This window comes from Geotrypetes seraphini, chromosome 3 (assembly GCF_902459505.1).
Source record: "Geotrypetes seraphini chromosome 3, aGeoSer1.1, whole genome shotgun sequence".
NCBI lineage: Eukaryota > Metazoa > Chordata > Amphibia > Gymnophiona > Dermophiidae > Geotrypetes > Geotrypetes seraphini.
Window position 1 is genome coordinate 346,955,625 of NC_047086.1, and position 15,818 is coordinate 346,971,442.

The 15,818-nt window shown below is 40.8% G+C and overlaps 1 protein-coding gene across 5 annotated transcripts in view; it reads right to left on the reverse strand.

The window, feature by feature from the left end:
• The window catches only part of KCNH1 (potassium voltage-gated channel subfamily H member 1), a 487,752-nt gene that overhangs the window by 299,701 nt on the left and 172,233 nt on the right, over nucleotides 1-15,818 (reverse strand). For all 5 annotated transcript variants that reach the window (XR_004538934.1, XR_004538933.1, XM_033939452.1 and 2 more), the window contains one exon: nucleotides 15,191-15,620. Coding sequence is in view for 3 of the 5 variants with exons in the window: in XM_033939452.1 (XP_033795343.1) it covers nucleotides 15,191-15,620 (430 nt within the window). In the remaining 2 variants the exon portion in view is untranslated. The remainder of the gene's footprint in view (nucleotides 1-15,190; nucleotides 15,621-15,818) is intronic.

Sequence of the window (15,818 nt, forward strand, 5' to 3'; positions counted from 1 at the left end):
CACTGGACCACCAGGGATATTTGCAGGGGTGAGATCAGGTTTCCCTACTGCACAGCTCTTGTGGATATAGAAACATTAAAGACATGATTGCAGATAAAGGCCAAATGGCCCATCCAGTCTGCCCATCCACAGCATCCACTATCTATGCCCCAGGAAGTTCCAATATGAACAACATGCATATAATTTCCATGCTGTTAGTATTGAGTATTGGTCACTAAAAACAGATCTGTGATTGTCCGGTGTTGTTCCTCTCCAGTGCTGGAGTTTTGTGCATCTGCCCCTGAGTTTTATGCAGTCCTATTCATGCGGTTACCTTGGGCAAATGTCAACTCCACCCCAGAACGCCCTCAAAATAGCCAGTTTTGAGTTGGGCGTTATGTGGACATTTTCAGCAGCACTGTCTGGTTAAGTACATAAGAACATAAGAATAGCCTTACTGGGTCAGACCAATGGTCCATCAAGCCCAGTTGCCCGTTCTCATGGTGCTTAATCCAGGTCACTAATACCTAGCCAAAACCCATGGATTAGCAATATTCCATGCTACCGATCTAGGGCAAGCAGTGGCTTCCCCCATGTCTTTCTCAATAACAAACTATGGACTTTTCCTCCAAGAAACTGTCCAAACCTTTCTTAAAACTAGCTACGTTATCCACTCTTACCACAGCCTCTGGCAACGCGTTCTAGAGCTTAACTATTCTCTGAGAGAAAAAAAAATTTCCTCTTATTGGCTTTAAAAATATTTCCCTGTATGAGGCGGTCATTTGTGGAACATTATTACATGTTAAGCCCCCTATGGATCAATATAAGGCCATCTTTTCTTGATCATGACCGGGATAGCCATGCAGATGATTACCCGTAATTGGAAGAACTATGAACGTTTAAATTTTCCTTTCTGTTGGCTAATCTGTGCTCCTGCTATAGATATGAAAAAATTAATGCAGATAGTTTGGGACAAATAATTTTTTTAAATTAGTTTGGGGTCCGTTGGCATCTTATGTTACTTTACTATAGCAGGTCTTTATGTATAAGTTAGTTTTTGTTTATTTTCATACACATCCAAGGACAGGTGGGGGGGGGGGAAGATATCTCTGTCCTAATTTGACTTTAGAGTATTTACACTTGGGGTGGGTGGGAGGAGGGGAGAGATATTATTAATTTGATTAGGGTAAGATTATTGGGGAACTCTATGTTGCTGTGTTTTATGGAATAATCATTAAGTGGATGGGTGGGTGGGAGAAAATGATTGATTATGTATAATTGTAAGTTGAATGTGCTTGTATTGGTGTATTTTATGTTATATATTCATGTATTGCATTATTGAAGTATGAAAATCAATAAAGAATAATATTTTTAAAAAATAAAATTTCCCTGTAACTTCATCGAGTACACCCTAGTCTTTGTAATTTTTGACGGAGTGAAAAATTGGTCCACTTGTACCCGTTCTACTCCACTCGATTTTGTAGACTTCAATCATATCTCCCCTCAGCCATCTCTTTTCCAAAGCTGAAGAGCCCCAACCGTTTTAGTCTTTCCTCATACAAGAAGAGTTCCATCCCCTTCCTCTGCATCTTCTTCTGCAGAGGAAGCAATCACCAATTAGTTGGATAGCTATATTGATTTTGTGACCCTGGAGAAGTAGTGCTGTTAGCTATGAAATGATCATTGACCGCTCATAAGAACAGTCTTACTGGATCAGACCAATGGTCCATCTAGCTCAGTATCCCGTCTTCACGGAGGCCAATTCATGTCACAAGTACCTGGTAAAAACCCAAATTGTAGAGCATTCCATGCCACCGATCCAGGGCAAGCAGTGGCTTCTCCCATGTCTGTCTCAGCAGTTTATGGATTTTTCCTCCAGGAACGTGTCCAAACCTTTTTTTAAACCAGCTATGCTATCCATTCTTACCACATCCTCTGGCAACGCATTCCAGAGTTTAACTATTCTGAGTGAAAAAAAATTTCCTCCTACTGGTTTTAAAAGTATTTCCCTGTAACTTCATCAAACGTCCCCTAGTCTTTGCAATTTTTGACAGAGTGAAAAATCGATCCACTTGTACCCATTCTGCTCCACACAGGATTTTGTGGACTTCAATCATATCTCCCCTCAGCCGTCTCTTTTCCAAGCTGAATAGCCCTAACCATTTTAGTCTTTCCTCATACGAGAGGAGTTCCATCCCCATTATCCTTTTCTAGTGCCACTATATCTTTCTTGAGATAAGGAGACCAGAACTGAACGCAATACTCCAGATGAGGACACACCATGGAGCAATACAGGGGCATTGTAATATTCTTAGTCTTGTTAACCATCCCTTTTTAATAATTCCTAGCATCCTGTTTGCTTATTTGGCCGCCGTTGCACATTGGGCGGAAGGTTTCATTGTATTGTCTACAACAATACAACACCCAGATCCTATTCTTGGGCACTAACCCCCAAGGTGGACCCTAGCATCTAGTAACTATGATTTGGGCTATTCTTCCAAATGTACATCACTTTGCATCTGTCCACATTAAATTTCATCTGCCCAGTCTTCTAATTGCCTAAGGTCTGCCTGCAATTTTTCACAATCCGCAAGTGTTTTAACAACTGAATATGACTGGTTAGCTCTGAACAAGTGATTTAACCAACCAGGAGCTGTTTCTGACTGGTTAAATTGCTTTGACTGTAAATAAATAAGAAACATTGTCTTGCCTTAGCAAAATACAACTTCCAGCTTAGCTGGTTCGTTTAAGTGTCTAATTCTTACTGTGGCATAAATTCTACCCAAGCAGCTCCCCCACAATATGGGGGGAAAAAATCAATAAGGGTGCTGTTTACAGACTAGGAGTTGTCCAATGAGTTTTGTATAATATACACCAGTGTATCGCAAACTGTGCAGCGAGACACTGGTGGAGTGGAGAGGCACTGGCACCGGCTGACTCTTGCAGAAAGTAGCTTTCACAGTGAGAGGCACATCAGGATGTGCCTCTCACTGTGAAAGGTACTTCCTGCAAGAGTCAGGACTGTAGACTGTAGACAGCTGGTGTCAGCACTTTTTCTCTTCACCAGCACCTCTTCTCCTCTAACGCCCCCTCCCCCACTGCATAGCAACTGTAGGCTCAAGGCCCCATCTGGAGGGCCTCCGTGCATGCACCAATGTTGACACGATGATGTTACATATGCAGATGACATCATCTCATCAACATCCATGCTTTTCCAGATGCCTTCCAGCCACGGCCCTGAGTTTAGTGTGCCATGGATGCAAAAAGTTTGAAGGACACTGGTATATACAAAGTTGAAGGACAAAGCAAATCTAAAGAGAGTCCTTCACTTGTATAGAGAGAAGAGAGTAAAATTAGCAGAGTGCAGAAAGCATTATGTACTGGTCTGAGCACACTCCTCAAAAGTTGCGGAGCTGACACTACAGAACCTCACCTGGATCAAGCACCAGTCTCACTTGGATGAAGGTTTTCAGGACCTTGTCAAACCCTGCTTGGCTCAGCAGCCTTTAGGTACACCTCAGCTGCTACAAGTCCTTGTTTCTAAGAAAGAAGCTCAGAGACAATCCTCAATTAGCAATATACTTCCTCCCAGAGGTCTTTTCCTTCCAGGCCTATTACTCTTGGGGTAAAAATACTAATGTTCACTTTTTGAGCCCACCGCTCACTGTGACTCCTTGGAGACTTCTCTGCACTCTTTATTAGGCCTGTAGCTCCCTTTTGTCCTCCCTTCTTGACTGGAGAACAGAGCTTGAAAAAAATAGTCCACTTAGCCTTATTCAAATATGCAAATAAGCACATTTAACATTATTTTCAGGCCCCTGCACGTTACCTTGTAAACGGACTAGGAGTGTTTCCCTTTTGATTATCTGCCTCCATAACCTGGATGGCATTATCTTTACACCTTTACTTTCCATGTCATTCTCATCCCTGATTGCATAAAAAGATCAATGACTGCAGAATTGTTGAGTGGTGATGAAGACTTAGGTCACCTGCCTTTGACACTGGGTGATTTTATTTTACAGAACACACATAAAAATTATTACAAAATATATTTTATAGGATAAAAATTATTATATAAATTCTACATTTTGAAACTGCTCTTTCGATGAGCAACTACAAAACATTCAGGAAAGAATTGAAAACTAATATATTTGAGAAATTTATCAGATGATTTAACTAAACCTTATCAACCCTTCCCAGATCTCAATGCATATTCTATCAACCTTGTAATCTCCCTGGGAATGCCCAGGCCAATTCTTTTTGTAAACCGCCTAGAACTGAAAGGTATTGGCGGGATAGAACACAACAATGTAATGTAATTTATTAAATACAATAGGACAGCATTTGAATTATTTCCTGATTTAATATATTTTGTGGCAAACCCTGCAAATATTACACCAGTGAATACCTTGGGCTCCTTTTACTAAGCTGCTTTAGGGCTTTAACGTGCGGAATAACGCACGCTACATTGCCACGCACACTAGACCTTAACGCCAGCATTGAGCTGGTGTTAGTTCTAGCCGCATAGCACGCGGTAATTTCCTGCGCTAAAAACGCTAGCGCACCTTAGTAAAAGGAACCCCTTGTTTATGGAAAAAGAGAACAAGTTGGACAGCTATAAATCTCTGCACAAAAACTATATGCTCACAAAATACATCACCTTGGTCATATATGCAGAACATAAATAAAACCTCACTAAATATAATAATTGACCATGCATTAGAAACAGAAATGTATAGGCAAAAACTCAACTGAAACCCACAAGAATCTAGACTCTGCTTGTAATTCAGCACCAGCCAAATGAAACAGTACTGTGCAAAATACAAAGAAATCAGATGGTATAAATTCAGATTCCCAAGTCTGGCATATTCCAATCACTAAACCAAAACGTAAATTTTTTTTTCTGCTTTTACTGTCTGAACATCTCGTTCTCTGTGGTCCCCTTCTCAATGCATTCTGGGACGTACCAGAAAGGGTACTAAGGCTCTGTTTGGCTCAGATGCCTAAGGCCCCTCCCATAGGAGGGGCCTTAGGCACTTGGGCCAACCGGAGTCTTAGGCCTCATTCCCACTGTATCCTGGGATGCAGTGGGAGTGGCCTAGGCATCTGAGCTAGAGCCCTAGGCCCCTCCCCAGAGCATCACACAATGCATTGGGAAGGGGAGGCCCACTATTTTGGGCTTGCCAGCTGGAGGGTGTGAGCATCCCTCCGACCGGACTTTCAACTAATAGGTATAGGGATGGGGTTGGGGGGTGCAAGTAGAGTTAGGGGTGCTGGGTGGGGGGGTCTACAGCCTTGAGGAGGGAGTGTTGGGGAGGTTTGGCTTCACAGGGTATCAGAGGTTAGGGGGTGGCAGGAGGAGTGGGCATACCTCCTGCCGGTCTTTAACAGGGGGGGGACGGGGGTACAGGGGCAGGAGGAAGTGGGAATCCCTCCTGCCCGGTGTACTGCATAGCTTCAGGGGCAGAAGGAAGTGGGCTTCCCTCCTGCCCAGTGTACTGCAGGGGGGGGGGGAGAGCAGGGATTCCCTGCTGCAGCCGCTGCCTATCATTACATCTAGGCGGTTTACAATAAACAAAGTTTTAAAAATAAAGACATCGGACTGTGTTATAAAAGCATAATATATTGACTAGAGACACAAGGGGGGAAGAGGGAAATACAATTTTCAAAAATATATATATATTAACGGGTGCTAGAATAGATTTGTGGGTCTGTCTTTCTTTCTGTCTCTCTCTCCTTGGCCGCTGTATATTTGTCTGTCTTTGTTTTGGTGTCTATCTCTTTTAATCTGTCTCTGTAGCCCCTGTCTTTTTTTTCTGTTTGTCTCTCTCTCCTTGTCCAAAGTTGTTTTTTTTTCTTTAAATCTGTCTCTTTAAACCCCTGTTCTTCTGTGTGGTTTTTTGACTGTCACCTTCTGTCTATCTCTTTGGCTGCTGTCTGTATTTCTTACTTTTGGTCTCTCTATCTGTTTTGGTGTTTGTCTCTTTGGCTGCTGTATGTGGATTTTTTTTTTTTTTTTTCTGTGTCTCGCTCTCCTTGTCCACTGTTTTTTGTTTGTTTGTTTCTTTCAATCTTTATTGCTCCTTGTCTTTAAGGGTTTGGGGTTTTTTCCTGTGTGTGTGTCTCTCTCAGTGTATGTATGGAGGTATCATATCTGTCACCTACCTTTTTTTTGTGTAATAACGGACGTTTCACAGAGTAAGTTGTTTGAATTATTTCCCCTCCATTTCTCTCCCCCACACGACTTCCCTGTGCAGCAGCAGCATTTCCCCTACCCCCCCCCCTTTCCCTTCCTGCGGTCTGGCCGGCTCCCTTAGTCTCTTTCCACCCCCCCTCCCTTCCCACGGTCCCGACAAACCTACGACTCCAGCAGCGTCTGCAGCACTGTACAGACGCTGCTTCGGGGCCTTCTACTGCCCTGATTTGCTCTGCCGTGTCTCTGATGATGTCATCAGGGACGTGCCAGAGTAAATCAGGGCAGTAGAAGGCCCTGAAGCAGCGTCTGTACAGTGCTACAGGCTGCTGGAGTCGGGACCGCGGGAAGGAAGGGGGGGTGGGAAGGGCCTAAGTGAGCCAGTAGGATCGCGGGAAGGAAGGAGAAACTGATTACTCTGTACTGCCGACTCTCTGCTGTGCTGGAGCTGGATGAGCCTGAAGCCGCGAGTGTGGGACCGTTTTTTGCAGCTGCGAAATGGAGAGGTGGAGAGCAGAGAGGCTTGTCTGGAGCGCATGCGCACTCCTACCGTCATAGCCCAACAGAACAGGGATCAGGGAAGCACGCGGTGAGAGTGCGCATGCGCGCTTAGCATTTTATTATTATAGATGCCTGACATAAAGGGAGGGGGAAAGAGTAAAGTACTGCACTGCCTAAGGTAGGAGATTTCTTAGGGAGCAAAGGCATCCTTAAATAGGAAGATCTTTAGATTTGTCCTAAATATAAGCAACAGCAAACACTGATCATTTGGTGATCGTAGAGCCCAGCTAGGGCTATCAGGAATTGTAAGGTGAGACGACGGTGTCTACTTTGCATTGACAAGAGTATTGGTGGGGCACATTTACATGCATACATTATAAAATACTATAATGTATACACGTTCTTTAACAATGCAGATGTGAGCCATTACACTAGTCCTACAGCCAGCGGAAGTGATCGCACATAAAACAAAGGCATATTTTTAGTATTTTACACTAGTATTCTATAAAGAAAAGTAAACGCCTTTTCTTTACAGTCTAAGATCCAAATAAGCATATTTTTCATGCCTCAAACCAGATGCCCTTTATAAGATTACTGCAACATTTGCATTTGGGATGTACACAGCCTGGACTATTTCATTAATACTTGGGGACCCTGGATCACTTTTAGCAAGCAATGGGAAAGATGCTGGTACTCAGTGCCACTGATTACCCTCTAAGATAGTGTCTCACGAACTCTCCGGAACCGCGGCACACTAAACTCGGGGGCCATGGCCGGAGGGTAACCAGAAGTGCACGGACGTTGATCACATCGATGTTCACGCATGCGCAGAGGCCCTCTAGCCTGGGCCCTGAGCCACTAGGGGGAAGGGGGTGATGGAAGAGGAGAGGCGCAGAGAGGAGGAGAGATGCTGGCGAGGTGGAGAGACGCCGGCTGGCTGCCTACAGAAGGTGCCTCTTGCCGCAAAAGCCAGCGCCTCTCCTCCTCATGGCACAATGGGAATCTTGCCATGGCACACAGTTTGCGATACACTGCTCTACGAAAATACTCTGGAAAGGAATATAACTTGTGTTGGTGTGTTTGCTAGAAATAAGCAGAATGGTTTATCTGAAAAAAAAAAAAAAAGTGAAGCCTTTTAACACCAAGTATTCCTATATTCCATCGCCATCAGAAAGCTTCCATTTCTACCCAGCGTGATGTTTCAGAAAGGCCAACACTAAAGAGAGCCTTAGCTGCGATCCATAAATTCAACCCATTATTTCAAAAGTGTGCCAGGTTGTAAAAACGTCTTCATTTATATGCATGGGAAAAGGTACAATGAATTATTTTTATATCTATCAGTGGCATGCTACAAAATCAGCATGGGCCAACCAATACCAAGTGGTCACCCACCAAGTTCTCTATTATTTGTGCCTTTACAGGTACGCACCATTTTACCATGTAATTGGATTGTTATTTAAAAAGAAAATACCACGCCTGAAAAGATTTATGCACAGAAACTGTTAAAATGAGAATCAGGACATGGAGTTCACATAAAAGTGAAAATGGAAAGTAATTTTGTAAATTTTAAGTGGCTTACAATGGACTTTGGAATCCAGTCATCACAGCAACAAAATAAAGAGGCAGTAGGGAATGAAGCAGAGACCTATTATAAAGTCAAATACCAAATACCTGCTCCTGATTTTTCTAAGGGATTTTCATGGGCACAGAATGGGAGAAAATGCTTCAAAACATAATGCATGATGGAGCTATGCAGAAGTGTATAGGACAGATCCCCTGTCTATAATAACAGACACAGGAGGTTACCTAAGGGACTAAGGAGAGAACATGATAGGAATATATAAGTAGGCCTCTGTCAAATCTAGAGAGGCTAGGAACTCTCCCGGGGGTCACCACTGCTATGACTGATCAAACCATCTCCATGCGAAAGCGCGGAACTCTGAGCGCTGCATTTACATGAGTAATGTCCTAAATGGGTCACCAATCGTGAGAGCCTTTCTTTGGCACATAAAGAGCTAAAAACCCATGCCTAAAGTGAAACGGGAAGAGGGAGCCCTAAGAGAATATGCTGAGACTCTTTGTGTGTAATTCCGAATCATTTTCTTCTTGAAACCTGCAAATGTAAGCCAGACATGGCATGCGTCTCCTCTTTTTTTCTTTCTTTCAATTTTTCTCATTAGTTGCTCCATTTGGGCGATTTGTGCATTCAGAACCTGGACTTTGTCTGCTTGCTTTCACAAGGTACTTCATCACAAGCTCCAGAGGTCAGTGACTTGCTCATGATATCACAGTAGGGCATGCAGCAGCAGAATGGTATACCTCCTCGATACACTAAGTTGGTATGATCCTGAATCCAGGCACCTACTTGGTTAGTGAGGGTCCTGAAGGTATCCTTACACGTTTCTGTTTTGTAAAGGCAACATGCATGTGTATGTAGGGTTACCAGATGTCTGGATTTATCCGGACATGTCCTCTTTTTAGAGGGGTTTTGAAAAGCTTCCAAATCGGGAACGTGTCGGGATTCAGGTTTTAAAAAGCTTCCAACTCGAGACCGCATCGGGAGAGTATCTCTGGGGGGAGGATGGGGGGTAAGACTGGAACTTAAGCTGAGGCTGGGGCGGAATGGGGGGTGACTTGGGCAGAACAGGTGGGGATGGGTGGAACTGGTCAGGCCTGGGGGGAGGGGGCCATGGGTCCAGAATTTACAATAGTAAAAGCTGGTAACCCTATGTGGATGTCTCTCTATAAAATAGGCAACACAAATTTACACCTACTCAAGGTAGGTGTAATTGTATGCATGTATCAGTTCATAGTCATTTTGCGTGAGACATCAGCGCACCGACATTGGAGCTCAGACAATTTGACGCAAGACACCAGCGTGCCATGGGAAAACTTACTTTTAAAGAGCTCCGATGCGGGGTGTGAGTGGGGAACCCCCCTCCCCCACTTTACTTCATCCTCTTCGCGCTGCCGTTGGGGGAGTTGGGGGGTTGGAACCCTCCATTATAGAGTAAACTGAACTTTTTCCGATTTTTTAGGAAAAAGTTCAGTTTTCTCTATAGTGTGGGGGGTTGCACCCCGCACACACCCCCAACGGCAGCGCAATGAGTATGAAGTAAAGTGGAGGGGTTCCCCACTCACATCCTGCGTCGGAGCTCTTTAAAACAAGTTTTCCCGTGGCACGCTGGTGTCTTGCGCCAAATTGTCTGCACTCCAATGTCAGCGCGCTGATGTCTCGTGCACTTTTGTCCCGTCACAATGTATCATAAGGCTCCTTTTACAAAGTCACAGTAATGATTCCAGTGTGAGAAATGTGACAAAGCCCATTCAGTTCCTATAAGCTCTGTCACATTTGATGCACCAGAAATTACTACTGCAGCTTTGTAAAAGAAGCCCTTATTCAGGTATACATGTATTTTATGGAGTATGTAACTCACAACCCCATTCTTTCACTGCGCAAATGCTGCCCTTGAGAGTACCTACATGCCATGATCATGTTAGTCCTTTTTATGCTAGATTACACTGGCTGCCTTTTGAGGCCAGAGTGCTTTTTAAATTTGGGTGTATCTGTTATAAAGCTCTTTTTGGTTTATTACCTTCTTATATGGCATTTTATTTGAAATTGTTCACTTCATTAAAATTTACCAGAAATTCAGGTATGTTCCTCTTCCCTACCCCAAGGGCCTGCCGTTACGAGACTTTTTTGGACAGGGCATTGGAATATCAGGCAGGGAAGATGAACTCCTGGAAAATTCCATTGACTGTTCAAGCCAATTCTTATCCTATATTTAGGAAATTATTGAAAACACATCTATTCTGCATTTCAAATGTACTTTTTATTATGTTTTATATTTTAACTGAATTTTTATTTGATTATGTATTTAACGATGTAGTAGTTATGATAGCTGTATTTTCGGAATTGTATTACTAACTGAAATGTTCAGTTTTACTGTTGTGAACTGCCCAGAACTGCTGGAGGGGCGGTATATAAGAAAATAAATTATTATTATTATTATGTAAAATGTAATGTAATGTAATGTAATTTATTTCTTATATACCGCTACATCCGTTAGGTTCTAAGCGGTTTGAAGAAAATATACATTAAGATTATAAATGAGAAGTAAGAAGGTACTTAAAAAAATTCCCTTACTGTCCCGAAGGCTCACAATCTAACTAAAGTACCTGGAAATTAATAAAGAAGAGAAAATAAAGATGGTTGAAAAAAGTACAAATGCTCTTGTAGGTGCGTATAAATCTATACTTCTTAGGAATATAAGAATAACTGTACTGAGTCACACCACTGGTCCATCAAGCCCAGTAGCCTGTCTTCACGATGGCCAATCCAGGTCACCAGTACCTGGCCAAAACACAAAGATTAGCAACATTCCATGCTACCCATCCAGGGCACATAGTGGCTTCCCCCATGTATGTCTCAAAACAGACTATGGACTTTCCTCCAGGAAATTGTCCAAACCCTTCTTAAAACCAGCTCACGTACATCGGAGCCTTGGGGCTTGAAATATCTTTGTCCCCCCCCCCCCCAGCAGCTCGCTCACCGCCCAATCCGGCACAGGACGGTGAGGAACGCGAGATGACCAAAGTCCAGATGAATCTGACGCCGTCACGCGGAGAGGGGAACCACACCATCCAGGATGCCGAATCAACAGCCTATCTAGGAGTGGAGGGATCTGACTCCTCAGCGGTGACTTTAGAAAGTATATGGAAAGTACTCCAGAGACTCGAAGCTGCTTCTATCAAATCTGCGAATGATATCTCTACGGTAGTAAGTTAATTGGATGACTTATCTACATCTGTTCAGAATATTCAACTAGAAACTAACTCTAAGTTCTTTTTTTTTTTTTTTTCCATCCTCCAATCCATCCTTTTCAGTTTTAAGTTTTTTATTGATTTTTTCACATATCAACAAGTGTTATAAATTTTCCATACATTTATCTTAACAATACACTTGATATCTCTATAATGTATTTTATATAAACCATATTTTATATTATTTTTCTTATGAATTTATATAACATATATATTGTAATGATTTTATCAATTATTATTTAATTATGAACCCTTTTCTCTCCCTTTATCACATTAATTTCTCATAGGACTATCATTCATTCATTATGATATATTTTTTATAATGTATAATAAAGAGAATAAATTATTTACCCCTTCCCTCCCTCCCTTCTTTAACCATTATTTTATTATGGGAAAAAATTAAAATCAGTCATTGCAAAAATCTGTTAATGGTCCCCAAATTTTCTTGAACTTATCCATATATCCTTTTTGTGTTGCAAATGTACGCTCCATCTTATATATATGGCAAACTGAGTTCCACCAAAAATTATAGTTCAATCTGTCATAATTTTTCCAATTATGTGTAATTTGCTAACTCTAAGTTCTAACAAGTAAACAAAGAAATTTCTTTGCTACAAAATTCCTCAGCAAACATGGTTAAGGACAGAGCTGTTCTTCAACGAAAAATTGAGCAATTAGAAAATTATACTAGAAGGCTCAATTTGAGAGTATTAAATTTTCCTAAATTAGCTCCGACTACACATACTGATACATTTAAAAGATATCTTAAGGACATACTCAAGTTTTCCTCTGAAATGATTCCACCAATAAATAGAATATACTTTCTACCAAGGAAACCAGATAATCCTCAAGATAAACAACCTGATAAATACAAGAGCTGGATTTGAATGACTTAACTTGATTACTTGAAACCTCCCAAGAAGAAATCCAATATCGTGGTACATTGATTGTTTCATTAATTTTTTTGAACAAAATTTAAATGTTTTCATGAAATCTTATTTTCGGTTCTCTCAAGTTTTGTTCCTGGGAGAGAAATTATGGATTTTTCCTGATGTGACAAAATCTACTCAGGAACGGAGAAAATTATTCCTGAGTATGAGGGAGGAGACAAAAAAATTAGGAGCTACCTTTTTACTAAGTTATCCGTGTAAATGTTTAATCAAATATACAGGAATCAAGTATATTTTTTTTGTTCCCGAACAGCTCCAAAGCTTTCTGGATGCAAAGAAGTTAACACAGTTATGAACAGAGCTGCATTAGAAATTTAGACCAGATTAACTCACGATATGCCTTTTACCTTTAGTATATAATTTAATATTGTGTGAGATCTTCTTATCTCCTTAATTTTCTTGTTTCTTATGGGTAATCAATAGTGGTCTAAGGAAGAGTTTAATGAATATTTTTTAAATTTATTTATTACATACTGGGGAAAAAATTCTTTATTTAGGTTGGGGTGTATTTTTGCACCCTATTTCCTTTTAATTTCTTTTCCAGTATAAATATGCAATTATTCTTATTTTCACCCTATATTTCTCTGAATTTCTGTAATAAGAGGATTCTTGTGTTTTTGTTTTAAAATGCATAAATAAAAAATTAAAAACACAGCTACGTTATCTGCTCTTACCACAATCTCTGACAATACATTCCAGAGCTTAACTATTCTCTGAGTGAAAAAAATATTTCCTCCTATTAAGTTTTAAAAGTATTGTCCTGTAACTTCATCAATTGTCCCCCTATTCTTTGTAATTTTTGACGAAATAAAAAAAACCGATCTACTTATACCTGTTCTACTCAGGATTTTGTAGACTTCAATCCTATCTCCCCTCAGCCGTCTCTTTTCCATGCTGACGAGCCCTAACCTCTTTAGTCTTTCCTCATATGAGAGGAGTTCCATCCCCTTTATCATCTTGGTCACTCTTCTTTTAACCTTTTCTAGTTTAATTATCTTTTTTGAGATAAGGTGACCAGAATTGAACACAATACTCAAGGTGAGGTCACACAATGGAGCAATACAGAGGCATTATAACATTCTTAGAATTCAAATTAATTACATTTCTGTAATTACATTATACAAAATATACAGAGGAAAAATCAAAGAAATACAATCCTCCAATAAAAAAAAACATCAAACCTAACAATAGATCCAGGCCTACATTATGGAAAGCAAATACCCAAACCCAACCCCCCACACTAATAAATAGGGCAGTTCTTACTCATTAGTTTTCCCAGTCAAAAACGTCTCTGGTTGAAATAGATCCATGAAAGTATAATTAATTCCCTGGTATTTAAATCAAACACTGAAAAAGAAAACCAGGAGAAAAACTCCACAATCCAAATCAAACAATCCAACACAAGTGGGGAAGTTGTTGGTGTGCAATTTTAGTCAACAAATCATACAATCTTGTGCGATGGCTCGACACGTACATGTTTCGGCCTATGGCCTGCCTCATTAGCCTTTATTGAATCAAGTGTGGGAGTGTGTGGCGCAGTGGTTGGATCTACAGCCTCAGCACCCTGGGGTTGTGGGTTCAAACCCCGCGCTGCTCCTTGTGACCCTGGGCAAGTCACTTAATCCTCCATAGCCCCAGGTACATTAGATAGATTGTGAGCCCACCGGGACAGAGAGGGAAAATGCTTGAGTACCTGATTGTAAAAACCGCTTAGATAATCTTGATAGGCGGTATATAAAATCCTAATAAACTTGAAACTTCAATCAAGTATGAATGATAAAAGCTGGCTTAATACACAACGCTCGTCGATGCAAAGTTTCGAAGCGCACTGGCAGCGTTGTGTATTAAGCTAGCTTTCATCATTCATACTTGGTTGATTCAATAAAGGCTCCTGAGGCAGGCCGTAGGCCGAAACATGTACGTGTCGAGCCATCGCACAAGATTTTATGATTTGTTGAATAAAATTGCACACCAACAACTTCTCCACTGTGTTGGATTGTTTAATCAAACCCTTACATGGAAATCATAGGAGGAATATTGCTCCATTTGCCAACTTTAGCCCTCCTACACACTAGGCCTAGACACATCCAGAAAAACACACAATGCTAATCCACAAAATTTAACAGTTTGCCAAAATATTTGTTCAAGATCAAAATCTTATTACTTTCCAATGCAAAAGTAACTAACAATATTGCTCTTGTATTAATAGTATCATTGGAAAATTCAAGAAAATTGGTCAAAACAAGTGAAGATTCCACCTCAGCTGAATCCATTATATACTTGGATTGAGCCATCAAGATTTTAGTTTCAGTAATATTATAAATTAGAAAAATTAGCAGAAAATGAACAAAGGATTAAACATTTTTGTTTCGTAAGCTACCCTATATCTAGATTATTGTCTGCAATGTAATTGTCAAAGAATTGTATTTTTGTTAATTTCTTGATGGCTTCTATTTGTCAGTTTCAAGTGTAATTCTTGAGTTATAATTAAAATGTCTATAAATAAACAAAAATAAATATTTCCTAGAGGTATTGCATCTCTATGCTAAGGTTCAGATCACATTATTCAGATATTTGGAACCAGCCACTGTACTAAGAATGGAATTGAATAGCTGGATAGTTTTTGACTGCAGCGGCCAGCTTTTGACCACAGAGGCTGACTGTGCGTTTATCCCATTTGTCCTTGCTATATTTAAATAAGGTATATTTTAAGAGAAGAAAGAAGATGATCATTACTTACATCCAATCATCATCATGGCAACTGCAAAGATCTTTTCCCCATCAGTCGTTGGAGCAATGTTACCAAATCCAACACTGGTGAGACTAGTCATTGTAAAGTATAAGGAGGAGATGTAAACAGAATCTTTGCTAGGTCCACCTTCCCATTTTCCAGAACCCGATAGGTTAAATCGATAAGGAGTTCCAATAGATTCTCCCAACTGAAAGAGCCAGCTCTCAGTTCTTATTGTGTTTGTTTCTTCATTGATGACTTCATAATCTCCAATGCTGTACCAAATGCAAGCCAGCCAATGAGCTGCCAGGCCAAAAACACACACCAGCAAGACCAAAACAGCTGCTCCATACTCGATGTAATGATCCAATTTCCGAGCCACACGGCCCAGCCGAAGAAGCCTTACTACTTTCAGTGAACTGAAGAGACTGCTGATTCCCTAAAAAAAAAGTAGAGCATAGAAAAATATTAACATACATGGGAAACAAAACAACTGATGTTCTGTTGCCAAAATGGGGGGAAAAAAAGAGAGATTCTAGCTAACATAAGGCTCTGTTCATAAAACTATGCTAGTGAATTTATTGTCACATTATGCATGCTGCTTATCCATCATTTCTTTTGGAAATGAAATTATTTG